Source organism: Pleurodeles waltl, chromosome 4_2 (genome assembly GCF_031143425.1).
Source record: "Pleurodeles waltl isolate 20211129_DDA chromosome 4_2, aPleWal1.hap1.20221129, whole genome shotgun sequence".
Classification (NCBI taxonomy): Eukaryota; Metazoa; Chordata; class Amphibia; order Caudata; family Salamandridae; genus Pleurodeles; species Pleurodeles waltl.
Window position 1 is genome coordinate 411,184,525 of NC_090443.1, and position 27,983 is coordinate 411,212,507.

Genomic DNA, 27,983 nt, shown 5'->3' on the forward strand with positions numbered 1-27,983 from the left:
AAATCGTTGCTTTGCATTACTTTGCGTCAAGTGGGCGTTACATGTGCGTTGCCCATGCAACCACCCACCCTTTTTGGTGCAAACCCCAATCTACCAAAAATGCGAGACAGGGTTTTGCGTAAAAAATTAACTCCTTTTAAAACCAGGCGTTAAAAGGAGAAATGTTGTCATTTCTCCTTTCTTTTCTTACTTTGCATGCATGCTGCACTGTGCAGCACATATACAAAGTAGGAAAAGTTTTAGAAGTTGTCTAGGCTAGTATTTTGTATGGGAAGGTTAGCTTTCCAGTAGAAAACCTATGCCAGACCCTCTCACACACCCTTGCACTAAGGCGCAGAGGTGTGTGCATGGCTGAAATCAGCGCTGGTGCTTGGGATAGGGGAGGAGACAGTCATAGCTCTGCAGAGGTATCACTCCCCTGCTCTCTCTTTCTCGTGCATCACAGGGCAGATTTTTTGGCTGCTGTGCTGCTGGCCGGGAAGGATGGTAAATATGCCCCACTGTTTCGTAAATAATAAATTATTTTCGAGGACGTATACTTCCCTACATATAATTACCAGAAACAGAGAAAAGATAACTCTGGAGGGTAAGCAACTTTGACAAAGAATATTTTTAGATGGAAATTACAAAAGTTTGAAGGGAGCGCAAGTCTGGACAAAGTAGAATATCCCCAACACATTTTACTGTACATTTTGGGGAAAATATAGCAATTCAAATGACCATGGGCCTGATTTAGAGTTTGGCGGACGAGTTACTCTATCACAAACGTAATGGATATCCTGCCCGCCATATTAAAATTTCCATAGGATATAATGGAATTGTAATCCGTCTTGTTTGTGAGGGAGTACCCCCATATCGGCTGGCATCGCCGAGGCCTGTCGCCTGAACCTCACATTATGCCCCACCCCCACAAGACACCCCTCCCTTTCACACTCCAGATCACACCCAGCATGGCAATACCTCACCTTCAATAAGAACAACTCATTGGAGTTGGGAGTCATGAACTCCTGGACGTATTTTTATTTTAATCAAAACAAAAATCAGTCAACAAAAACTTTTACGCAGTAACCCCATATTATTTACATGGTATGCACATTTTCAAGATGCCTAGCCTTAACAAAATCTCCTAATACATCTAAAACTCCTGCCACTGTCTAAATCAGCGCATCCAAACTATCAAATACCAATGACTGCGGATAAGATCATGACTGTCTAATGAGCCACACGCTACCCCAAACCTTTGCCTTTAAGGCCCCAGGGGTAGTATCTTCACATGGGATTAGATTGCTCCATCCACTCCTCCAAACACTTCCAGTTGTATGTAAACCATGTGGAAGGGGCCCTCCTGCCCGCCCGGATACCCACCTCGGGCACCCCCTCCACCCACAGACTCCCGTGCTCTACGAGCACCCTCCCCCTCAGGGGCCTATACTAGCTTCAAGTCTCTGCGCATGGGCAGGTGGTTGGCCGTAGGGATCAGATGTCAGCGACTGCTCGCAACCCCCCGCAACCCTTGTTGTCAATCTCCCTTTCCGCCAGCACCCCTTGGAGGGTTGAATTAACTTGCCGTCCTGCTAAGGTATTGAAAAAAGGCATCAAATTGTCCCCCCAGTCATGATCTTACCCTGCCAACCTTAACCACATAAAACACGACAAAGCAAAGATAGTTTCATGGCGAACACATCCATGCTGTAGGGAAATAAAGTTAGTACTTATAATACCAACATAAGAAAACTTTGATAAGCACAACGCAGATCAAATACGTCCCATCTGAACAGAATTTGTTTTAAGCTCTGTCCCCCGAGTAGCGCAGGCAGCAACCAGTCGGCGAGCGGCGTTGAAAAGGACCCGCTTGCTGACCGCTCCCCCCTTTTAATCACGAAACGCGACCTGTAAACACCCCAGTGCTTCCGGGCCGAGCTGTCCGCACCGCAAATCAGGAGTGTGCGGCGGGGGTGCAATGCGTCCTCCTTCCCACCGCCCGAGATCCCAGCCCGGCGTCCCCAGCATATTGGCCGTCCCCCAATGGGAGAGGGCCCCTTCCATCTGTAGAGATAAATGTTAACTGAAACTGATTTCCAGTAAAAAAAATGCAGCTTGTAGATATTGGAAATATTATTAGTATTACAATTTTGTGCTGAAATAATTATTAATCTCAGACTTTGATTTCTTGAGTGATTAAATGGCTAGATTTAAATATATGAAATTTTAGAAAAAAATATTTATACCTAACAACTTTACCACTTATCTTCGTTTACACATAACGTTTGTATTTTATATAGGTTACTTATCAAAACCCTCCAGGCAAATATTTGATGCCTTTTTTAACTATTGCTTTTGTGAATGCAGCATTCCTGCATGCCAAACATAATGGCTGTAATGTGAGCTGCGACAAGAAGAGAAATTGCTGGTTTTGTGATTTGTTGTGCTGCAAGCTTTAAGCAGCAGTTTTGCTTCTGCATGAAAGACATCTTAAGGCATCCCATGTTTGCACTGGTTTGGCTCTGGTGGAAAATAAATCTAGACTTTCCAGACATCCTTTGAAATGGAAAGGAAGTAATTATTAAACTCACCCAACAAGTGAGAACAGATGAAATGATTGCATCACCACAGTAGTCAACAAAACACGTTGCTCTCTTCCAGAATCTCCTTTCATACAGCCCTTCTTTCCACTGTACCTACATGCCTTCAGTCTACTTTCCCTCCCTCTCATTCTTCCTTGCCTTTCTCTTTCTTCCTTCTCTTTCATTCTTACCGCCTTCTCTCTGTGTTCTGATTCACCCTTTCTCTAAATGCCCTCTGTCTCTTCTCCTTCTCATTTCTCCCTTTACTCCTCATTCTTTCCCACTACTTTTCATCCATTACATACGCTTTTCACTCACTCCGCTCCTTTCCTCTCTGTGTCTTTTGCACTCTTGTCTTCTTTTAGCTTTTTTGTCCCCTGAGATCTGATATCCCAATTCAAGCTGGTGGGCACCGGTGCCTTACAAAATACTGGTTATGACAATAAAATATGATCTCACTGTGGAGCGCTGGCATAATTCATTCCCGCCGTGTAGTACTGCAACAAAATCATAAACTTCTAATGCAGTTTCTATTTTGGGTGGAGATCAGCCACAAAACAATTGTTAGTGCTTCAACTTTCAGTCTGCAGTTAGCATGTCCTCCACACCCTCTTCAACTTTTAGGAGGGACCTTGTGCTGGGGACCATTTCTTACTTAAAACCAGCCCTCCCACTGCCTTCCCACTTCCAGTGTGTCAGACTGACAAGGGAGGTTCACCCTGAACTTCACTGCCACTGACAGGGCTTTCGTACTTGTTCGGCACGAACCTCCACACATATCTAGGGAAACAGGTTCCATCCTCCTTAAACACACACAAAAACATAAGCTGGAAAAGAGAAAAGCAAAAATTCATGTCTTCAGCGTAACATGTAAGGGTGCAACGATCAGCATGTTGCTCTTGAGGTACACATAAGGGACTTCTCCTTGGTTTCTTGTTCAAGGTTTTACCTTCCCTACATTCCCTATCAACAACTAAAGAAATTATAATTATTTCAAAAGTTGTAGGTGTAACTGGACATTGAAGTGTATCAGTTGTGGCCACGGTGTCATACTGAGCTCGGAACGAACAACCAGCAGTTAGGGTGAGCCTTCTCTGCTCTACTTTGCTGCTCCTGGTGAGTCAAGTGTACAATAGGATCAAATGTGTTACTCAGTTGGAGCTCAGTAGTACCTGGGCCCTAGAAGACCACTAGTAAATGACAGTACCCACCACATAAGAACCACTGACAGGCAGAGAGAGGACCTACAAAGAATTCTGCAAAGCATAAGTCCAAACAGGCCATGTTTATGCACAACACATGCATACTCTTTTATACTGTTGGTGATATTAAAAGGAAAATAAGATTTGTTCTTGTTGAATTAATATCAAGGGATTGGGGATGAACATCTGCTTCTTGGGTCCAACACAAAACTCCAGTACCAAGACCTAACACCAGACTGGTCCAACCAACCAACAGCATCTGACTTTTCTGAAACCCTCCGCCAGAGGAGCAGTGTTGCGGTGAGCAAGTTTCTCTTCGGTTTGATTAGTTTCAATTTGCAGCTAAATTCAAATACAGGTTATATTTATTTTATTTGGTTGTTGTTATGTTTTGAGTGAATCTAATAAGATGAACAAGTTTGCGCTTTCAGGTAATGAATCACCAGCCAAGCTTTCGAGCAGTATCTCTACAACAGCCACTTACTTTAAACTTCCAAAGTCCACCAATGTCATCAGTTCGCTCGAAGCAGGTGGGCTCCAACCCCTCATCCAGGCAACACTTGATACAGACTAGCCCGCTGGCACCAGCGCCAATCACTGCAACCTTCTTAGCCATGGTTGTGCTGAAACAGGGGACAAAACAGTTTTTATAGAATTCTTCAAGAATATGCTATGGACTGTGGTCATTTTATGGGGGTCGTACACATAATTTGGCAAGCAGGCTACTGGGGGCAGTCAATGTAATCCTATTGAAATGTATGCAATATGAAACGCCCCACCCTTGAGAGAAATAAACAATCATATTTTTATCTTCCTTAATTAATTAGCTTCATTGTTCAGTATCTAAATTATCTTCACTTAACCATTTAATCACACACATTCCATCCAATCATAACTGATTATCTCATGTGTACTTAATCAGTGCAGCATCAATTAAAAGTAATTTATCCAGTGCATTTCAATATTATTCGTAGAGCGTCAGTGTAATGCCAATTCAAATTAACACATCGTCTGCATTTTCCTGTTTCTTTACTACTTCATCAGGGGTATATTTGTTATGTTGTAAAAAATACACAATAAATAAATGTAGATTATTTCAGGTGTTTGGCCCTATCATCAAACTCTACCACAATTTCTACTACATAACATTTCAATACCCACTCTCCCTCACAAACATTTAGATATTAAAAAATGTATTCAATCTTTCTGGTCCCCGTCCCATATTTCTTAAAAGCGACATCTCGCTATGGCAGCCGGGAATGTTTTCAACATTCTCTACCGCTTTGCCAGTCCAGTTACCACCACCCCTGTGATAGGACCCCTTTCCTAAGCACACACAGGTTTGTCCCTAGCAATTCTTGATCATTCGTTGTCACCTTCAAGTCGTTAGCCAATTCTTTATTAAATCTGGTTTTTAAATATACCTGCAGTGTTCTAAACATTGAGGGCCTTATTACGACCTTGGCGGATAGCCCACCTGCCGAATGACAAGTCCCAGTACATTCTACGCAACTTGCAAAATGGCAGGCGAGGTATCTGTCAATTTTGGGATGGAGTAATCCCCTCCGCCAAGGTCATAATCAGGCCCTTAATCACAAAAGTAAATGGTTTTCTGTTTTTTTTCCTCATGTTTTATCAGACTTGTTCAATGTCTTTGTGATACTCTTTGTTCATTATTTATTGTTTTTCATTCTGTATATCCTCTTTTTTTAATTGGCTCTGCAAAATAAATTGCTATAAAAATTCCTCTACTTCTCAAATAATTCTTATTAATCTTGTAACTTGAGTGTTTGGCACTTGATATCTAAATGCCCCTGGTGACAACCTCTGTAGGATAACATAATATACAAAAGCTGAATTTGGTTTAAATAAAAAACAAGCATTACAACTAGACAAAATAATTAAAGTATGGAAAAAAAGACCATGAGACAGGCAAGTGGAAGGGAAAGGGCAAACAAACTAGGGGGCACATCTGGGGAGTACCTTTAACAAATACTATACAAGAACTAGACTGAATGCATTTCCTTTGTACTTAAGGTGTGAGGCAGATAGTATTAAAATATTATTAAGAAATTGTGGAAGAGTTTGTTCATAGGGTCAAACGCTTAATATAACTTTGATTTACTTATTTTGTTTTCTTAGGGTGTGATTGTAATGTCCTTGAAAATGGTATAAAGAAACACCGAACTGCACTGGATATATTAATTTAAACTGATATTAGACTGACAAAGTCCATATATAACATGTGAGCTAATCCATTATGTTGCCTAGATTGAATATGTATGGCCACATGCTTAATTAAAGATATTTAAGATAAAGAATAATGCAACTTTTAAAGAAAACTGATACATAAGGATTGCATTTCTCGCCAGAGTGCAACATTACCTTTTATGTAAATTATAATAGAATGATATTAATTATGAGACTGAGGCCATGGTCTGAAATGTAACACCCCATAAATGGCGTAAATATTCAGTTACAATTGAACAGGTTGCGTGCAACACAGGAAATAAGTTACAGATGTGTGGGATGTCTAGGTATTGTCAGTGCTTAATTTGTATCAGTGTTTGCCGGTGCCCTGCACTTGTTTGTTAAAGCACACCATATGGTGGAGCTCTCCGCCTGTTGTTTGGGCACAGCATGCATGTTTAGCAATCCAATCTATTACAAGCATTTACAATGCAATGGGTCTCGCGTTTGCTCAAGTTAGAGCTATTAGCATTGTAAATTTCTAACTGGACTTTTCTTGCCACTTAAACTGAAAATTAAAAGTAAAACAATTGACATAAGCGAGCCGATTTAACCGCTTGGGTGCCCTGGACGAGCTGGTCTCGCCCTCGGCTGTTGAGGACGAGCCCAGCTCGTCCTGCACCCGGCCGACCCCCTCCCCTAGGCAGGGATGGAAGGGGAATCGCTTCCCCTTCCACCCTGACCCCTCACCCACCCCATGACATCTGATGGCGTGCTGGCCTCATTAGAGGTTGCCCCCGAGCTTCCAGTGCGATCAGAAGAGAAATTTCTCTTCCAATCAAGGTGGTGGGGTGGGCAGAGAGACATGAAAGGAAAGGAAAGGCTTTCCTTTCATGTCTTTCTGAGCATTTCTGTAGCCCGACCATAAAGAGATCGGGCTGCAGAAATGCCCACTAGACACCAGGGAGTTTAAATTTTTTTTTTTTTATATAAACAATGAAGGGGAGCGACCCCTTGGGCAAGGGTCGCTCCACTGGGGGCGTTTTTTTAATTAGGCCTTTTCTGCCTTCTCTGGGGGCAGATCGGCCGATTTTAATTAGGCCGATCTGCTCCCAGGGGGCGGGCAGAAACTACTAGGCACCAGGAATAATTTTTTTAAAACTTTTTTATACATGGAGACCGACCCCTTAGGCAAGGGTCACTCCCCTGGGGGGCAAATTGTTTTTAGATCATTTCTGCCCCTCTTGGGTGGCAGATTGGCTTATTTTTATTAGGCCAATCTGTCCCCCAAGGGGGGCAGAAACCACTAGACACCAGGGATTTTTAATGTTTAAGTCAATTTCACGCAAGGGGAGTGACCCCTTAGGCAAGGGTCACTCCACTGGGGGGCAAATTTATTTTAGGCCATTTCTGCCCACCTTGGGGGCAGATTGGCCTATTTTTCTTAGACTGATCTGGACCCGGGGAAACCACTAAGCACCAGGGATTAAAAAAATAAAATTACAGATGGGGAGCGACCCCTTAGGCAAGGGTCACCACTCTGGGGGGCAATTTTATTTTAGGCCATTTCTGCCCACCTTGGGGGCAGATTGGCCTATTTTTCTTAGACTGATCTGGACCCGGGGAAACCACTTAGGCACCAGGGATTGGTGTGTGTGTGTTTTGTTTCGGGGAGCAGCCCCTAGGGCAAAGGTAGCTCCCCCATGGGGGCGCATTACTGTTGGCCACTTCTGCCCCCATTAGGGGCAGATCGACCTATTTTTGAAAGGCCCAAAAGCCCACCAGAACCAGGGAAGATATTTTTTCAAAAAAATAGGTTGGGGTTATGGCCATACCACCACCTCAAGTAAATGGTGACAAAGTTGTTCTGCCCACCTGTGGGCAGATGGGGCAATTACCCCTGATCCACTCCCCCGGGGGGCAGAATGCCTACTAGATGCCAGGGAATTAAAAAAAAGAAAAAGTGGGGTGGTGCCCCCACCCCAACTGAAGGGGGTAACAGTCTTTCAGCTCTCCCCCACACACAAAAAGATCTTATCCCAACGACAAGCAAGAGGACATTTGATTATTTTGGGTTTTGGTTTTACATTTGGGCCATGAGAGCTTGTCTATCTCTCAAAATCGTCCCACTTGGAATGGTGAGGGCTGCACTTTTTGGACTTTGAGATGCTGCCATGTAGAAAAATCTACGAGACCTAGACACGTCTGAAAAAAAAACATCAGGGTGAGTACAGGGTGGTGTGCTTCACATGCACCTGCACCATTTTCTTACCCACAATGCCCTGCAGACCTCCAACTTTGCTGGAAATCCACATTTTTCCCACATTTTTGTGATGGAACCTTCCGGAATCTGCAAGAATCCACAAAATTTCTACCACCCAGCATTGTCGCATCTACACCGATAAAAATTCTGCCCCACTTGTCAGCCTAAAAATGATTTTTTTCAAACTGCCCTTTTGGACCAGCTTTGGTTCCCCCTCAATTTCGACATGTTTTTGGCTCTTCCCTGTCACAGGCACTTGGCCCACCTACACAAGTGAGGTATCATTTTTATTGAGAGACTGAGGGGAATGTTGAGTGGTAGGAAATGTGTGCAGGTGCGGTGATCCCACACAAAAATGTGGGGAAAATTTGTTTTTTTTAGCTAAGTTTGAGGTTTGCTGAGGATTCTGGGTAAGGAAACACTGGGGATCCACAGAAGTCACACCTCCCTGGACTCCCTCGGGTTTCTAATTTTCAGAAATGTCAGGGTTTGGTAGGTTTCCTTAGATGGCTGCTGAGCCCAGGACCACAAACGCAGGTTTCCCCCCCTCCCCCCGGCAAAAACAGTTAGTTTTGTATTTGATCATTTTGATACGTCCACGTAGTGTTTTTGGGCATTTGCTATTGTGGACACTAGACCTACCCTATACAAGTGAGGTACCATTTTTATCAGGAGATGTGGGGGAATGCTGGGTAGAAGGAAGTTTGTGGCTCCCCTCAGATTCCAGAACTTTGCAGCACTGAAAATGTTAGGAGAAAGTGATTTTTGTTTGCCAAATTTTGAGGTTTGCTAAGGATTCTGGTAACAGAACCTGGTGGGAGCGCCACAGGACCCCATCCTGGGTTCCTCTAGGTGTCTAGTTTTCAGAAATGTCCAAGTTTGCTAGGTTTTCCTAAGTGCCGGATGAGCGGGAGGCCAAAATCCACAGCTAGGCACTTTGCAAAAAACAGGTCAGTTTTCTTTGGGAAAATGTGATGTGTCCATGTTGTGTTTTGGGGCTTTTTCTGTTGCGGGCACTAGGCCTACCCACACAAGCGAGGTACCATGTTATAGGGAGACTTGTAGGGACACAGAATAGAAGAACAAGTGTTATTGCCCCTTGTCTTTCCCTACATTTTTTCCTTCCAAATGTAAGACAGTGAGTAAAAAAGACGTCTATGTGAGAAATGCCCTGTAATTCACATACTAGTGTGAGGACCCCAGAATTCATAGATGTGCAAGTTACCACTTCTTCTCAACACCTTATCTTCTGCCCATTTTGGAAATACAAAGGTTTCCTTGATACCTATTGTTCACTCTTTATATGAACCTAAAAGCCCTATATATCCCCGCAACCAGAAGAGTCCAGCAGACGTAACGGTATATTGCTTTAAAAAATCTGCCATAGATGGAAAAAGTTATAGAAGAAAACGTGGACAGAAATGGCCCTTGCTGAATTTAGAATTTTGTCTACTTTTCAGAAATGTTTAGCTGTCCGGGATCCAGCATTGGTTTCACACCCATTTCTGCCACTAACTGGAAGGAGGCTGAAAGCACAAAAAATAGTAAAAATGGGGTATGTCCCAGTAAAGTACCAAAGCTGTGTTAAAAAATGTGGTTTTCTGATTCAAGTCTGCCTGTTCCTGAAAGCTGGGAAGATGGTGATTTTAGCACCGCAAACCCTTTGTTGATGCCATTTCAGGGAGAGAAAAAAACACAAGCTTTCTTCTGCAGCTATTTTTTCCCATTTCTTTTTTTTTTTTTTACAAAAACGAAATTTTAGCTGTATTTTGGCTACTTTCTTGGTCTCCTCCAGGGAACCACAAACTCTGGGTACCTCTAGAATCCCTAGGATGTTGGAAAAAAAGGATGCAAATTTGGCGTGGGTATCTTATGTGGACAAAAAGTTATGAGGGCCTAAGCGCGAACTGCCCCAAATAGCCAAAAAAAGGCTCTGCACCTGAGGGGAAAGGGCATGGCAGCGAAGGGGTTAAAGTGCCACGGCGGCCATGGACATGAACGCGAAGGAGAGACACAAAAGGAAAAATAAGTTTGCTTGCAGTCAAACGTATTGGCAAATGTGCAATTAGCCATGTAACAGGGTCGATGTCCAAGGCGGTAACAAAATTGCCCCAAGGAAGGACAAACGTAAAGTATTTAACAATGATAACAAAGGATTTTAGTAAGGCAAACCCAGGAACGAGTGAAAGTGATGGGAGTGAGGTGGGCGTGGTTAAAAGCCCACAAGACTAACAACAAGTCAAAGCGACTGCACGCTCGACCTAAAAATGAATCAAGTGGCTAGTGATATTCAATAGGCGTGAATGTGCGTGGCACCTCATGCACGCACCTAATGAATGACACAGCTGCACGATATCATAGCGGATAGGCGTTCATGTGCGCCATTGTATCTTTATTTATTTTGCTGGTGCTCCACAGCATGTTCCTTTTTGCCGAGCTGCACAGCTTCAGCAAAAAGCATTGGCAACACTAACATATCACAAAGGCAAGACATATTGGATTTCCCAATGTTTATTTTGGAAGATTACGCTTGGATTCTTTTAATTTAATACCCATCAAAGCAAGGTTTTTAATATTGACTAAGCTAATTAACCATTACTGCAGAGGAGCTGTAGCTGAAAAACTTAACAACTACAGAGGATCTTTCTACTCTTTAGAAGTCTAGTTTTAGAATGTAGTTGTGAGACTAACAGGAATTGAATCTTGCCATGAAATAATCAGTGCTGACATGGAAAGTGGTGAATGCCCCGAACTTTGTTCGAAAAGAGTGCACTATAGTGTTCTTGGTCTCCACAATGGTTTCTGGAGTCTTTCTTTTTTGCCTCTCGCTGAGCTACAATGCAAGATTCCCTTTCATTTCTTTGAGTGATATCCAACTGCCCAGAGCACGCCACTGAACAAGGCATGATTCCTGCTTCAAAGCGGGAGCGTGGAACGCGTTTATGTAGATCACGGATGTGCTCTAGTTCCCACGCATGAAACAAATTTGCATTGCAGCCCTGCTTCCGAGCTGAATGAATATGCATGCATAATTTGTAAAATCCTTTTGTGCAGTCAACCCAGAAAAGAGATTATACTGAACTGCATTTATCTTTTTCATTGTATGCCGGTTTTGTAATGCCAGTGTGATGCTTTGTGGCACTGTAACCTGATTTGAGATGGTTCTTTCAGAACAGTACTGTGGTGGTGGACTCCAAGAGTAGAAGCGCGATGGGCAGGGTGGGACTTAAAATGGGGCACCCTGGTGGATGCCGCCATCCGAAGGTACAGATGGCAACGTGGGCTGGACGATAAAAGCAAAGTTAGAACAGTCTTAATGCAGAACTGTTAAAATACTGCTTGTTAAAATCATTATTATTTTTATGTAGCGCTTGCATCCACAATCTTGTCACTTTATTGCACTGTTAATAACATTTGAAGTTTATTATTGTATCTGCTTCAGAATGATGAAAAGCTGAATCTTCCCTTCTGCGACTGAAAATGTAGGAGGCTGGCCCTCTATGCAATGTACAAAGGTAGGTACACTGTGCAGGGGGTCCATGCAACCACACATTAGAGGTAAAAATTAGATCACCTATGCTCTCATTTTTATGGTAGCTTGGTCGAGCATTTAGGCTAATCTTGGAGAAGTGAAAAGCATTTGTTGTACTCACAGTATCAATCATGCAACTCACACATTCAAAGGAGTAGCTCAAGACCAATCTATAAAAATACTTCAGATTTTTATATAAATGTTAAGATCAAGATTATCAAAATTGGTTAAGTACTTTTGGAGATATGGATTTTTGAAGTTTAAAGAAAATAGTCTTTCTGTGTGTAATTACGCACATAGGAATCAATGGAAAGTAATCTTTAAAAATACATATAAAATCACACAGTTGGTTTACTAAGTTCTCCTTTTGCAGGTTGGACGAGGTCATCGGAGGGCACACTGTGCCAGCTGGAGAAGTTTGGGCGGCTCCAGGTTCCGGCAGGCGCAGCGGGGAAAGGTTTCTGGAGCTGGTGCAGGGCTGCAGCGGGGGACCACTTGGAAAAGAGCTGTGTAGGTAAGTTTAGAGGTGGTTCCTTGAGGTCCCCTTGGAGTGTCGAGGTCGCAAAGGGTGAGGGACCGTTAGCGCACAGCAGGTTCTTCGTTGCAGGGCACAGGGCGGCCGGGTGCAGAGCGAATTGGTGAGCCAGGAGCTGTGCGCAAAGATGCCCTTGGGATCTGGAGGTAAGTCACTTTAAGGGTTGCTTACAGGACAACAGGGGCACTCTGGTGTGAGGTCCGGGGTGTCCCGGAAGTCCCTCGACTGGGGCTTCCTCCTGGTCCTTTTTCAGTTCCAGATGGACTGGTTTTCTTGGTGTCTGACGTCAGCTGACCAGTACCCAGGGTACTGGTACAGTTCGGCCACTGGAGTGTGCAGTGCCACCAAACTTGGCACACTTGCAGTGTTTGTCTTTGTGGTCGTTGGTTTGTCCTCGGGTCTGGCTGCGACTTCCAGTTCGGGAGTTAGCAGCCGGTTAGTGGTGACCCCCACTGGCTGGCTGGTTCCTTCTTGGTTGCAGAGTGGTACCTCCACTCTGGAGGGAGCTCTTGGGCGACTGGCAAAGCCTGCAGGTCCTCTGGGTTTACTGAGGTCAGCCCAATTGTCCAGCAGCTCCTCAGCAGCGATTGTCGGGTCCTGGGTGCAGCGGGCATGGTTTGGCGCCTTTTCTTCGTGCAGGAGGTCCACAGTTCTTGTGCCTTGGTTCTTCTTTGTGCTGGTCTCCTTTGTGACCTTCAAATCTGATCTCTTGGTCCAGGAATGCCCACTCAAGACTGAATGCTCTACTGCGTGTTATATCAATATTATGACCAGCTTATTTGCAATTTTAAGTAGGAGGTATTAGGGGAAAATATAATACAACTGGAAGCTTGCAGCCTGTCATGACAGTTGGAGTTTAGATTGAGGGAAGATTATGGCCCTCATTTTAACCCTGGCGGTCTTTTGACTGCCAGGGTTAATGTGGTGGTATCACCGCTAACAGGCTGGTGGTGTATATCGCCACATTATGAGTGTGGTGGGTTGGCTGCAGCCAACCCACCACATCAGCACTCATACCGCCATGGCGGTATGAATTGCCGGGCCGGAGATGTGCACCTCTGACCCGGTGGTCTACACATGACCGCCAGCAGTATAATGAGCCGGCCTACCGCCATGGTTTTCACAATGGTACCACCGCCACGACAAAACATGGAAGTAGGGCTACCGGTGAAAGGGAATTCCTTCCCTGTCACTGGTAGAAGGATCCCCTCCCCCCCCCCCCCAGCAATCACCTAACCCCCCCCCCTGGAATCACAGCACCCCTCCAACCCCCTGACCCCCTGCCTCCCACCTCCCCCCGGAATCACTGTGCCCCCCCCAACCCTCCACCCCCTCCTTCCCTATAATCACAGCCATTCCATCTCACCCATCACAGGATCTAGTCACCCCATCAGCGGTCTTGTCCCGCTCCACCTTATAGCTGCAGTCTTCCGTCCTATTTGAGCCTGAAGGTGGCAGGAAAGGCAAGGCAAGTGGTGCTGTAGTTTCGATCCAGCAGTAAAGCACAAGACGAGGGCCAGATGTACAAAACTGTCTTTGGGTCGCAAACAGTCAGATTCGCAGTCAGGCCATCTGCAACCACAAAAAAGCATTTTGGAATGTACAAAGGCCCTACTGCGATTCAGTAACCTATTTTCGAATCACAAACAGGGTTTACGATTTAGTGTTAGGAAGTGGCGTGTTTAGGGTGTCCCTTCCTAATACAGAATCACACTGCTATGTGTGAATATTTTGTGACCAAAGGCTCAAAATATGGTCGCAAAACATTTCAATTTTTCCCTCTACTTCAAGTTGGTAGTAACCCATTCACAAATGAGATAGGGTCTCGAAGTTAACCCTTCCCTTTGAAAATGGTTGTAAAAATATTTTTAAGAGCAGGCAGTCTTAAAAAATGAAAAGAAAACTTTTCATTTTTATTTTTGAAATGTATCCCGTTTTCCTTGAAGGACACGTGCTGCATTTAAAAAATATATCTTTATTTAAAAGCAACCACAGACATGGTGGTCTGCTGATCCCAGCAGGCCACCATCCCTGTGATTTTTGCCATTCCAAATGGATCGCAAATTGCAACCTGCCTCAAAAACATTAATGAGGTAGATCTATTTGCAATGCACTGGGAATCACAAAAAGTGTCAAAGACATTTCTGTACATATGTGTTTGCGATTACCAAATATCGAATTGCAAAAATTTCCTATCTGGTAATCACAAAGACTTTTCCTGCCGCACCTGCAACTTCACCTGCAACAAAACAACGAAACCAGCAACAACCAACACCAACCACCTGCACTGCATCCTCCTCAACACACGCTCCGCAAGAATGTATTGTTTGAGAACACAGTGCCGGGCTAAGCAAAAACAGTTAGACAGATGAAAATAAAACAAGACCGTAAAACTGGTTATTGTAAAAATAACAATGCAACGCCGAATAAAATATATCTAGGTCAAAGTGCACAGCGGCCTAGTATGTTAAACTAACGTGCATGGAGCTATAACTAAAATGCCTACACATCAGTTCTGTATGCATTCATTGACCCTAGTTCAAGGCGGTTTTTAAGAAGAACAGTCCAATTTCCAAAAATAAGCAGTTAATCTTAGAGCTGTAGATTAAAAGAAAATGTGCAAAAGCGCACTTGGAAAACGGGGGAGTTTTGACAGCAAATGGAAGCTGATGGGCCCTCCAAGAAATGTCAAAAGATTTTTTTTAGAAAGGTGCGATGCGATGGGTGTGGGAGTGGGGCAACCAGGTGTGCTTTGAGGAAAGGCCAATGTGGGCTAAAGGGAAGCAATGGGGAGAAGGCCGGGTGGCAGAGCAACGTAGGAGCTTGAAGTTTGTGGAACAAATATATTTAAAGACAAGGAGGGGTGTGGAAAACAATGGACGAGCTGGTGGATGGGTGAGGAGAGCAATTGGCAAGCTGGTAGTTAGATTAGGAGGGAGTAACATGCAGCGTGATATTAGAAGAGAGAAGAAACACACAAGAAACAGCCAGAAAACACATGCACTCTCATGGAGTGCTGCTGAAAGAAAAAGAAAATAGTAGTTTCCTGAGTGTGAGCAGGGGAAGTATACCAGTTGTCCACTCAAAAGAATGGCAAAGAAGCTATGGTTGAGTGGAGGGACCAACACAAGAAAGGAAGTGGAAGGAAAGGCATTGATTAAGAAGCAATCAAATCGCTCTTCTTGTGAGAGGGACAAGAAAGCCAACTAATGATAAGAAATGGACTGGCTCTAATCCCATTTAAGGTTTTGGTATGATCTATTTATGGTGTGTTGACAAAAGACAGCTAAAACATGTCTGTAGACAAGGCTTAAAAATGCCACATCGCCTTTTACTTCATTTTAGCTGGAAGGGATTTTAGTTTGCGAGAGTGAAGGGTTATCTGTGTTCATCTGTTTGCACTTATGCACTATTTCTCTCATGGTTGCGTTTTACCTGTGTTCATATTATGCTCTATGTTTAAACTAAAACCAAGAAGCTTAACTATATATAACCGAGAAAATGCATTGTGTCTTAAATTTAGTTCCATATTTCAGATTTAGAACCTCATTTAAGGGCCTATTTATGGTGAGAATCTTCAAATATGAAGCAGAATACACCCATTGAATTTCCTCTAAAGTACTATTCCTAAGAAAGGATGATGACATTCAACTCTGTGTTTAGAGTTTCCTCCGGCAAGTGGAAGGTTTTAATTTCCCTCCAAACGCTGAATGAGACCCATAACCCTTAATTCAGTTTAGTTTGCTCCATCTGCACTAGATGAGCTTCGAAATTAAGTGATGTCGGTCTCCTGGAAGACACAAGCTTTCTACACTGACTTTTTTCTGTCCATTCCTGGGCAATCTAGTGCCCTGCCCTCTGACCCCCTGCCCCACCTCCTCGGAGCATTCACTTCCAAAGTATGTAGCTAATACCTCTCCCTTTCTCCTTCCTCTCCCGTCCTTACAGGTCTCCCTGTACCCAACAGACACACAGACCTCCTGATTACACACGTGTGATCACCTGAATGCTAGTGAGCCCCACCATTGGCAAAGACTTCAGAGCCTTAAATATTCTACCACCTTCTTCATTTCCTGCTCCATTCAACAAATCCAGAGCTGAGCAGCTCCCGTCCTGCGATCAGGGACCATTAATTGCCCTTTCCTTCACTAATTCCCAGCAACCTGTGGTCTTTTTAGTAGAACATTCAGGGCTATGCAGGGCTGAGGTCACATGATATAGTCTTTTCCATTAATTAGAAACCAATACATCCCAACTCAAACCTCTTGCAAAGGGTCAAAAGAGCTATTAGCCTAAGGCACTCAATCAGTCCTTTCCCCAACATTTTAAAATAAAGACAAGAAGGAGATGTGTATCATACTAGGTCCTCAGAACCAGGTACACCAAGCAGGCTACGCATCAAAAAGTAAAACGTCTTGCATTCTTGCCCTGATGGCAGGTCCTTCACATTGGGTGATTTTATGCACATTATCTACAAAACCACTTAATCATGTCTGCAGTCACTGTCACATGCAAACATGAACGCTGCACATAGAGGCACCTATGCTGCACCAGCACATGCACCAAACAGCATTTGCACCACACCTGCATACAGTGTTACTGGCAGCACACCTGTACTCTGCTAGAAAGTTACCAGACCCAAGACGAAAGGTCTATGCACGATGAAAATTAGTAATATTACCTTAAACAGAAGACGTTACTCGACGACAGCGATAAGCATTACTTTAAGCGCCTGGCCAACGGCAAGGAAAGGAAATCACCACGGAGCAGTAAGTTGTTTCAGGTACGTGTAGTTTTATTCACAGCCCCGCCCACACTTCCAGAAAAGCTAATTTACATCTGGTTAATGGTAGTCATAAATGGCCCAGAAGCACACTTTTTGCCACATACGCTGTTATCCACCCATGTGAGGGGCGGCTCTCAGCTGTGTTTACAGCTGTTCGGCTGCCCGCGGACAGGGTTGCCACTGGTTGTTTTCCGGGTCGTCTGCTGCGGGGGCGGGAGACGGCAGAGGGTCGAGGAGAGGGAGGCGGTATCAGAACAAGCAGAGGAGGCGGGCTGGGTCTGAGGCGCAACTGCATTTACATCTGTCCGCTTCCACCACCCTCTCTCCCTTATTCCTGGGGCTCAGGCGATAACTTCCGGGTACTGCGGCTGTCTTCAGTGTCCATGGGCGAGGAGGGAGGAAGCAGCGATGGATTGGGGGGAGTGCCCGTCAAAGTGAAGAGAGTGAGGTTGGGAACTTGGGGTAGGAAAGACGGTGACAAAGTGAGGTAACACATAGAGGAAATGGGAAGACATAAGGACTGGATGAGGAAAGAAGGAGAGGTGCTGTCTGTCGGAAAGAGTAAAGGGGCGCGGCAGTGGAGGAGAAAGAAGAGGCAAAAGAGAAAAGAACGGAAGCACTGGCGTAAAGCAAAATGATGGGGCTCCCCTGCAGGTTATGGGGAAGGGCCCGACTGACTCCCGGTATCGTTTAGATTTTCATAGGGCTTATCCTGACTGGGGGTCCTTGAATGGCAGGTGCACACCCCGCACCCCCCTGCGCGCATGGACCTGCGATAACGTGACACCCCTGAGGGAAAGGCTCAATGGAGGGCCAGAAAGAGAAAAGATTGAACTAGGGGGAAATTGTGGGAAGTCTCCGTTTAAGGAGGGAATGACGCAGTCACGCATGAGCGTTGTGATGCAGCGCAAAACGTCAATGTGTCACGCTAGCAACAAAAACCCATGTACAATGTCGCTAAAAAAGTGGGTGAAGTGGGCGGGATCGGAGGGGCATGACGTGTCCCTACTTTTTTAATCTTTGAAAAAACGTTCCACCATTTCTTATTAGAAGACTACCAACTCGGGATGGTAAACTCCAATCGTGCAAATGCTTCAGATTAAGTTTAATTCAGAGAGTCTCCTGTGCTGTGAGACCAAGGAAGAGGCAGGCAGCTTAACGATCAACAAGCCTTGCCAGGATGCCTCATGGCCAAAAGAAATGCAAATACGCACAACTGGTTAATCTGCAAAGCTAAAGATGGCTTGGGGCTTTGATTAATCTAATCACATGAAGCTTTGTGATGACAAAGATTTATTCTTTTCGACTGGCAGTGCAAGGGAGTTATCAACTGAGCTGTGCAGTGTGTGCATTTCAGGACATTTTAATACAAATAAATCATTACCTACAGTCTGGGTATTACTAAAACCTACATTTTGGAAGCAGCATTTTATCTGAAACCTTTTTGCACATTTGGTACCAGTCTTTCTCATACTGCCCGTAATGCAAGCTTAACATAATCACTTACATTTTCTCAAAGCTTCCTGTCACAGACTGGGCCCTCCTAGCACTAACAACACACAAGCCGCAATTCTCCATTGCACCAACCAATGTTTCATTCTGTTGCTTTCTGCTAACACACAGTCTCCCCTTTCTTCATTCACAGTGATGTCACAATGTCCCAGCCAGTGCATTCACTGATAGAACTTTCAAAATACACAGTAGTGCACTTACCACTAATTAACGTAACTTATTTTTTCATTTAATCCGTGAGTTATTATATATGTAGCTACCTGAAGAAGAATATTTAGTTTTTTTAGCCACACCTTTAACCCCACGCCCACATTCATTGACCCCACCCCATTGCATGCAGCATCACAGTTCCCATAATTTTTTTTGATGCACTTCGACCGCTGCGCTAAACAACGCAATTAATTTTGAACACATCTATAGTGCAGAATGGTAGTGAATCAACCTTCTGAGGAGACCTCTTTCAAACATCAGGTGACCCAGGATCCTACCCATAACATCTCCCTTGAAGGTATACAGGATGGAAGTAGAAAAATAAAGTACAAATTCACTGAGGAGGATGTTGAAATTTTAATAAGTGAAGTGATAAAGCAATAACATCAAGTTTTTGGAAATTCTAAACATCATCAGTCCAAGAAATCAGCCATGTGGAATGCCATAGTAAGAAAAAAAATGCAGGATCCAGATGCTAGAAGATGCAGTACCAATAGGCAGATCTCCTCCCCTCCTGTCACACCACACCATGCACCTCTGCGCCTTGAGCTCCGGACTTTACCCGATTCAGCATGCATGCTACTTTATCCGCAATACACATCTAAGGGCCCTTTTGACATTTTAAACTGGGGCAACTTCCTCAAGCTTGTACGTGCTTTAGGCTCTCTTGGCGAAGTCTCATCGCAGGACATCATCTCCATTGAATTTATTCATCCAGGTTCCGGACAGAGCATTGTGACAACCAAAGGTACTTGGAGATCAGTGGACCTGGCCCACAAGGTCCTGGGGAAGAAGATCTTTAGGCATTGGGAAAATCACTAATACCCCTCAAAGAGAATCCAGGTACCCAAACGTCTTAGAGCATTTAAGGGAAGAGTACCCCTTTAATGTCTAGACCAAGAACAGATTACTAGGTTTTAAGAAAGGCTCTCAGAAAGTCTCCTGCCATCTCAAGACAATGGTGGTCATTACAACCCTGGCGGTCGGTGTTAAAGCGGCGGTAAGACCGCCAACAGGCCAGTGGGAAAAAAAATGGAATTACGACTGTGGCGGAAACCGCCAACAAAGACAGCCCCTTTAACACTCCGACCGCCACGGCGGAACAAACAAACAGCATGGATGTCACCGCCAACAGACTGGCGGGAGACAATGTACCGCCCACAGTATCACAACCTACCAATCCGCCACCTTTTCCGGGGCGGATTCACCACAAACAAAAACACGGCGGAAACAGGACTTCGAAGGGAAAACACTCACCTCTACACACCACACGAGGAACCAGGACGCCATGGAACCCGAGCTCCACATTTTACCAGATTTTATCTTCTTGCTCCTCTACCAGGAGCACGAACGCCGGCGGCGAAGACCACGGTGAGTACTGCACCTACGACACAGGGGAGGGGGGATGGAAAAAACAGTGACACACATACACAACGCAACACGCAACACCCCCGCCCCCACCCTCACCCACGACAACACACACACTTATACATATTGATACATTACAGTTACACCCCCCAACCCCCGGAAGAATGCAAAGACAAAATGAAGTGAGGTGATCGATTGTAATATATTAAAATTCAGTAGTCAAATAACATACACACATTATTTACAAATATATACACCAAGAATTTTAGTACAAGGGATTCCACCCTTAAAGTCCGTGGACCACTGGGCCCACACTGCATGGGCGAGGCCCACACAAGATACCCGAAAATGACGGAGAGAACACTGCAGGGGCATCAGATAGAAATAAAACAGGCACCTCAGGGGGAAGGGAAAGGGTGGGCACCTCAGCCGGGTGAGTGCACAACGCCAAATCCACGATGGGGCCCCATGCCCACTGTTCAATCCTGGCGAGTGCAAAGCCACAGTCTCTCAAGTCTCTACAGTGGGTGGTTTGCCCACTGCTACATCCTGAGGAGTGCAAAGCCACAGTCGCTCAAGTCTCTACAGTGGGTGGTTTGCCCACTGCTGCATCCTGGGGAGTGCAAAGCCACAGTCTCTCAAGTCTCTACAGTGGGTGGGTTGCCCACTGCTGCATCCTGGGGAGTGCAAAGCCAAAGTCTCTCAAGTCTCTACAGTGGGTGGTTTGCCCACTGCTGCATCCTGGGGAGTGCAAAGCCAAAGTCTCTCAAGTGGATAACAGTCTCCACTGGTTCTGGAGGGGTCTTGGTGCCCAGAGTGCTTCATCCTGCCAAGGACAGAGGTAGTGGATGTCAATCTCCACTGGTTCGGTTCTGGAGGGGGCTTTGTGCCCAGAGTGCTTCATCCTGCCAAGGACAGAGGTAGTGGATGTATCTCTCCACTGGTTCTGGACGGGGCTTTGTGCCAAGAGTGCTTCATCCTGCCAAGGACAGAGGTAGTGGATGTATCTCTCCACTGGTTCTGGAGGGGGCTTTGTGCCCAGAGTGCTTCATCCTGCTCGTGGCGGCCTCAGTAGCGTCAGTGCTTTTTGCGCTCATGGGCCTGCGGTGCTTGTGACGGCGGTGTCTTTGGCAGCGGTGCTTGTGGCGGCGGTGTCCTTGGCAGCGGTGCTTGTGGCGGCGGTGTCTTTGGCAGCGCTTCAGCTGCTGGCGGTCCTGTCTGGGCCAGCGGGGCTGCTGCTGGCGGTCCTGTCTGGGCCAGCGGGGCTGATGCTGGCGGTCGCCTCCTGGGCAGCGGGGCTGATGGCGGTCCTGTCTGGGCCAGCGGGGCTGATGCTGGCGGTCGCCTCCTGGGCAGCGGGGCTGATGGCGGTCCTGTCTGGGCCAGCGGGGCTGATGCTGGCGGTCACCTCCTGGGCAGCGGGGCTGATGCTGGCGGTCTCCTCCTGGGCAGCGGGGCTGATGGCGGTCCTGTCTGGGCCAGCTGGGCTGATGCTGGCGGTCGCCTCCTGGGAAGCGGGGCTGATGGCGGTCCTGTCTGGGCCAGCGGGGCTGATGCTGGCGGTCCTGTCTGGGCCAGCGGGGCTACTGCTGGTGGTCGCCTCCTGGGCAGCGGGGCTGATTGTAGTCGCCTCCTGGGCAGTGGGGCTGATGCTGGCGGTCGCCTCCTGGGCAGCGGGGCTGATGGCGGTCCTGTCTGGGCCAGCGGGGCTGATGCTGGCGGTCTTGTCTGGGCCAGCGGGGCTGATGGTGGTCCTGTCTGGGCCAGCGGGGCTCATGCTGGCAGTCGCCTCCTGGGTAGCGGGGCTGATGGCGGTCGCCTCCTGGGCAGCGGGGCTGATGCTGGCGGTCGCCTCCTGGGCAGCGGGGCTGATGGCGGTCGTCTCCTGGGCAGCGGGGCTGCTGCTGGCCGGCTCCTGGGCAGCGGGGCTGATGGTGGTCTTCTCCGCCGTGTTGATCTTCCCAGACTTGCCTCGTTTCTTGTGCCCCTTCCCCACCTTGGAAGGTGTCGCAGCTGACTCCACACTCCCACCTGTACCCCTGGGAGCAGCTTTGGTGGCTGTTGTCTTCCCCCTCTCCCGCCGGGCACTGGCCAACTTTTGATGCTTGACAGGTGGGGGACTGTCCGTGCTGTGGCTCCTTGCCACACTGGCTGCCCTGCTGCCTGGTGCACTCCAGAATCCGGTGACTACTGGCACCACTGATCCCGCCGATGTTGTGGCTGAGGTGCTAGGTTGGGACCTGGAGAGTCGGGCCCTAGGAGACTGATGGGGTGGGGGAGGTGAGGGAAAGAGGTCAAGGTTGGACAGGAAAAGTTTCTTGGGAACACTGGGACTGGTAGCTGGAGGGGGTTTGGGAGTGGAGGAAGAGGTTGTGGTTGTAGGAGGTGTACGTTTGGTGAATTTGAGTGAAGGTGCATGCGCCGGAGGCTGTCGTGAGGTGGATGGCTGTTGGGTGGGTGTGTGCCTGCGTTTGTGTACCTTGGGAGGTGGCGTCACAGACACACTGGGAGAGGACACAGGGGATGTGTGAATGGTAGTGGGGGTGGTGACTGCACGTGAGCGGGGTATGGTGGTGGGTGTGCTGGTGATGGAAGTAGTGGCTGTAGATGTAGTGCATGCAGGTGTGAGTGGAGACAAGACTGGGAAGGAAGGAGACGAGGAGGAGGGGGACACAGTGGAGGCAGTGGATGTTGCTATGTCTGCATGTGTGTGATGCTTGCGTGAGTGCCTGTGGGATGTGTGGTGCTTATGTTTGCCATAGCTTCCTTTGTGTGTTGAGGTGTGTGCATGCTGGTTTGATGGTGTGCTTGGGATAGGCTGAGATACAGGGGATTGGGTCTGGGTGGAGGAAGTTGGAGGGGGAGGCTAGAGACAGGGACAATGGCTGCCATCAGTGCTGAGGCCAGAGTCTGAAAAGCTCGCTGAAGGGCTGCCTGACCAGAATGAATGCCCTCCAGGAATGCATTGGTTTGTTGCAACTGCCTCTCTACACCCTGGATGGCATTCAAAATGGTAGACTGCCCAACAGTGAGGGACCTGAGGAGGTCAATGGCCTCCTCACTGAGGGCAGCAGGGGTGACTGGTGCAGGACCTGAGGTGCCTGGGGCGAAGGAGATGCCCACCCTCCTGGGTGAGAGGGCACAGGGCAAAGGCTGAGGGGCTGCTGGGAGGGCAGTGCTAGTAGGGGGGGTGGCGGCTGTACATGTAGATGCAGGGGGCACAGATGGGCCAGCCACCACAAGGGAGCTCCCATCAGAGGACGAGTCCGTATCACTGGTGTCAGCTCCTGTCCCCGACGTGGAGCTCCCCTCGCCCTCCGTCCCACTGGTGAAATCAGACTCCGTAGTGTCGCCCTCCAGGGCCATGTGGGATGCAGCTCCCTCCTGCTCCGGTGCCACTGCTCCTCCGCCTGATGATGCTGATGCACACAAGAACAGGGAGACCACAAAAAGGGGGGCGACAGAAGAAAGACATGTTGAGTGCATGCATTGCCGCTACTGTTGGCAGACACGACAGACACAGAAGCCCCCTGCACTACGCCGCACACTTGGGGTCCACTATTCAATCCCTGGGACATGGCCTACAAGGCTTTGGCCGACATCTGCACATATGGATGTCACAGGAGCCTGACTAGGTGTAGTTGGCACTGTACCCAGGTGGGGTGGGGTGCCACAGGGTCTGCTTGAAAAAGGGGACTTAACTAGCACACTCGCCCTGGCCTAGGGAAACCCACAGCCCACCTCACCCACCCATACACCTCCACTGTGCGCTGAATCAGCAGAATTAGAGTGTACTCACACCCTTGTTGCTGCTGTGATGCCCTCAAGCGCCCATCCAACTCCGGGTACGCCACCGCCAGGATCCTGAACATCAGGAGGGTCATGGTGCGACGGGCACCCCTCCCACGTTGGGAGGCCATCCCCAGCTGGGCCTCCGCCGTCTTCTTGCTCCAGCGGCGAATGTCCTCCCATCTTTTCCGGCAGTGGGTGCTCCGTCTGTGATAGACCCCCAGGGTCCGGACGTCCTTGGCGATGGCACGCCAGATGTCCTTCTTCTGGTGGGCGCTGACCTACAGGAATTGTACAGGGGAAAAGGAGAAGTTATTACCAACTGCACCGTCACAGTCATTGGCCCCCATCCCTACCCTTGCCATGTGGCACATGCACTCACCGTTGTTTCATGCACGCCTCATTCCCCCCCTATCTTTCATCCACCCCACTCCACACAGGCATTGCCCATACAGCATGCTCCCAGTGTACTTACCTGTTTGTTTGGAGGACCGTAGTGTAGCGTATACTGGGGGAGGACCCCATCCACGAGTTTCTCCAACTCCTTTGTGCTGAAGGCAGGGGCCCTTTCCCCAGACGCACAAGCCATTGTCTCTTCCAGACTGAGGTCACAGCAGCACTTGCAGTGTAGGTCTTCTCCTGTCGAATATCAGGTATCGAGTGATTGTACAGATAGAAAATGGCGGTCACGTCCTCGGCGCTGCGTACCGTCACCGCCGGTGTACATCGTCATTGGCTCCTGGGACCCATAGGGTCCAATGTTAACCAATGCAGAATTGCGCCGCGGTCTTCGACCGCCTACCGCGACGGTGTACAACGCCAGCGCAGTTACCTCACATCCCATTGTTCCACTTTACAGGTCAGGCAGCCGCCATTTCAGGGCCCCCATGGCTTTATTTTAAACTGCGTCACACATACCTAGGCCTTGCCTCAACACTCATACAGGCAAAATTCGGGTTATCAATGGTTTTCTGTGTAAGCTGTGTTTACGTACCTCTTGGTTGACTCTGTGCTCGCTGTTGTCCTTCATAGGCACCGTCCGCTGGGACATGTGAGGAGATGGCGGCATCCTCCGATGTACAGACCGCTGGTGGACCTGTCGACAATGGAGGAAAGACATGTAATCATCACCTACAGGCTTGATCGTGCCACAATCCTGGAACTGTGTGCCCAGTTGGAGCCAGACCTGATGTCAGCTATCCGCCATCCCACAGGAATCCCCCCTCAAGTGCAGGTGCTGTCAGTACTCCATTTCCTTGCAAGTGGGTCATTTCAAGCAACAGTGGCCATAGCATCAGGGATGTCCCAGCCTATGTTTTCCAACGTGTTGTCCAGAGTGTTGTCTGCCCTGCTGAAACACATGCAGAGCTACATCATTTTCCCTCAGGTGGAGGATTTGCCTACAGTGAAAGGTGACTTCGGTGCCCTGGGACATATCCCCAACATCATAGGTGCCATTGATGGGACACATGTGGCCTTGGTCCCCCCACGCAGGAGTTAACAGGTGTACAGAAACCGGAAGAGTTACCATTCGATGAATGTGCAAATGGTGTGTTTGGCAGACCAGTATATCTCCCATGTTAATGCAAAATTCCCTGGCTCAGTGCATGACGCTTACATCCTGCGAAATAGCAGCATCCCTTATGTGATGGGGCAACTCCAGAGGCACCGTGTGTGGCTATTAGGTGAGGACATGGACCCTATACAGTGTGGATAGTTGTCTGGGTCTGGGGTTGTCCCTAAGGGTTAGTGTGTGTCTAACAGTTGGCCCTCGCCATTTGCAGGTGACTCTGGCTACCCCAACCTGTCATGGCTACTGACCCCAGTGAGGAATCCCAGGACAAGGAATGAGGAACGCTACAATGAGGCCCATGGGTGAAGTAGGAGGATTATAGAGCGGACCTTCGGCCTCCTGAAGGCCAAGTTCCGGTGCCTCCATGTGACAGGTGGTTCCCTATTCTACTCACCAAAGAAGGTGTGCCAGATCATCGTGGCCTGCTGTATGCTTCACAACTTAGCTTTGCGACGACAGGTGCCTTTTCTGCAGGAGGATGGTCCAGATGGAGGTGTTGTGGCAGCTGTGGAGCCTGTGGACAGTGAAGACGAGGAAGCAGAAGAAGAGGACATCGACAACAGGAACTCTGTGATCCTGCAATACTTCCAGTGAGACACAGATAAGAAGCCAAACCTGCCTACTACATGTACTTTAACACTACTACCTCTCTACTGTCTGTCCTTTTCACCCAGTGTATGGTCACTGAGTTGTCACTTTTCTTTTCGATTTCACAGATGTGGGTCCCACTGTGTGACATCTGCTTTGTTTCCTCATGGACTAGAGCTGTGTGGCATAGGTATGTTGACATTACAATTGAAAGAGCATTTTGTTACTGTAATTGCTAATACACTATTTCGTAATCACAGACAGACTCCAGATTGTTTTGTGCTTTAAGGGTGTTTATTTAAGTGCTCAATATTGGAGGGGGTTGTAAAATGGTGAGGGGTGATGGTGGAGGAATGTCCATGGCAGAGTCCAGTCTATTAGTCTCATAGGTGCATTGTCCAAAGGGGCATAGGAAGTGGAGCTGGGGCAGTTTGAGGATGGACAGGGTGACAAAGTGGGACAAAAGGATGACATTCAGGGCGGTCTCATTTCTTGGCGGGGTCTAGGCATTGTTCTCTGTCTTTGTCCTGGATCTCAGGGACCGTTTGCAGGGTGGTTCTCCCTCTGCAGGGGGTGGGGTGCTGATGTGGTGGTCCTGTGGTGGTGCATCCAGTCCTCTAGCGCCGGCGGAGGTGGTGGGCAGTTCATCGTCCAGGCTAGTGTCAGGGGCCCCTTGTTGTGCCACAGTGCCCCTCCTGGTGTTGAGGACTTCCTTCAGCACCCCTACGATGGTGCCCAGGGTGGAATTGATGGATCTGAGTTCCTCCTTGAAGCCCAACTACTGTTCCTTCTGCAGCCGCTGGGTCTCCTGAAACTTGGCCAGTACCGTTGCCATTGTTTCCTGGGAATGATGGTAGGCTCCCATGATGTTGGAGAGGGCCTCGTGGAGAGTGGGTTCCCTGGGCCTGTCCTCCCTCTGTCGCACAGCAGCCCTCCCAGTTCCCCTGTTTCCCTGGGCCTCTGTCCCCTGAACGGTGTGCCCACTGCCACTGCCCCCAGGTCCCTGTTGTTGTTGGGGTGGTGGGTTATCTTGGGTTCCCTGTAGTGGTGGACACACTGCTGATTGACGTGTCCTGGGGACAGAGGTATGGGCTCGCTGGGTGGGTGCTGTGCTGGTGTTTCCAGAGGGGGCAAGCTCTGTAGTGGCCTGTGCCAGTTTGAGGGGAACCGACTGTCCCGAGGTCCCAGATGGGCCGGGCTGGTCATCTAGACCCAGATGGACAGAGCTGCTGTCATCACTGTGGGCCTCTTCTGTTGGTGGTGTGGACCCTCCTGTGCGGTGACGTTGGGTAGGGGTCCTGCAGGGGTGTAAAAGCAAGATTATTGCATCTGTGTATATCATGGTGTGGAATGGGTGGGTGACCGTGTATCCCAGTGCTTGCATTCCTGTGTGGAACCTTGTGTGATGATGGTTTAGGGGGGTGTATGGGTATGTACAGTGGCCATGCATTGGTGATGGGGGTCCATGCTTTGTTGTTGCATGCAGGGCTTGGTGTTGGGATGTGTGGTTTGTGATATTGGGACATGTGTGAGGAGTAGGAGTGATGGGGGTGAGGGCGAGGGTGGGGGTATGTGATGGCATGCAGGTAGGTTGGGGGATAAGGTAGTTAAGATTTGACTTACCAGAGTCCGTTCCTCCTGCACCTCCTTCAAGGCCCTCAGGATGCAGAATAGCCAAGACTTGCTCCTCCCATGTTGTTAGTTGTGGGGGAGGAGCTGGGGGTCCGACGCTAGTCCTCTGAACCGCAAGGTGGTGTCTGGATACCACAGAACGCACCTTCCCCCGTAGGTCATTCCACCTCTTCCTGATGTCATCCCTATTTCTTGGGTGTTGTCCCACTGCGTTGACCCTGTCCACTATTCTTTGCCAT

The 27,983-nt window shown here is 47.9% G+C and overlaps 1 protein-coding gene across 4 annotated transcripts in view; it reads right to left on the bottom strand.

Annotated features, from left to right (window-relative positions):
• Positions 1 to 27,983, bottom strand: part of LOC138292816 (flavin-containing monooxygenase 5-like) — a 78,898-nt gene that overhangs the window by 38,445 nt on the left and 12,470 nt on the right. Inside the window, exons 1-3 of one of the 4 annotated variants that reach the window (XM_069231610.1) lie at positions 16,968 to 17,936; positions 13,653 to 13,858; positions 4,251 to 4,389 (exon numbers count right to left, since the gene is read on the bottom strand). In XM_069231610.1, the coding sequence (XP_069087711.1) occupies positions 4,251 to 4,382 (132 nt within the window). In that variant the 5' untranslated portion in view covers positions 4,383 to 4,389; positions 13,653 to 13,858; positions 16,968 to 17,936. Of the gene's footprint in view, positions 1 to 4,250; positions 4,390 to 13,652; positions 13,859 to 16,967; positions 17,943 to 27,983 lie in introns of those variants that run through there. The other 3 variants (XM_069231609.1, XM_069231608.1, XM_069231611.1) reach the window with 3 other exon arrangements.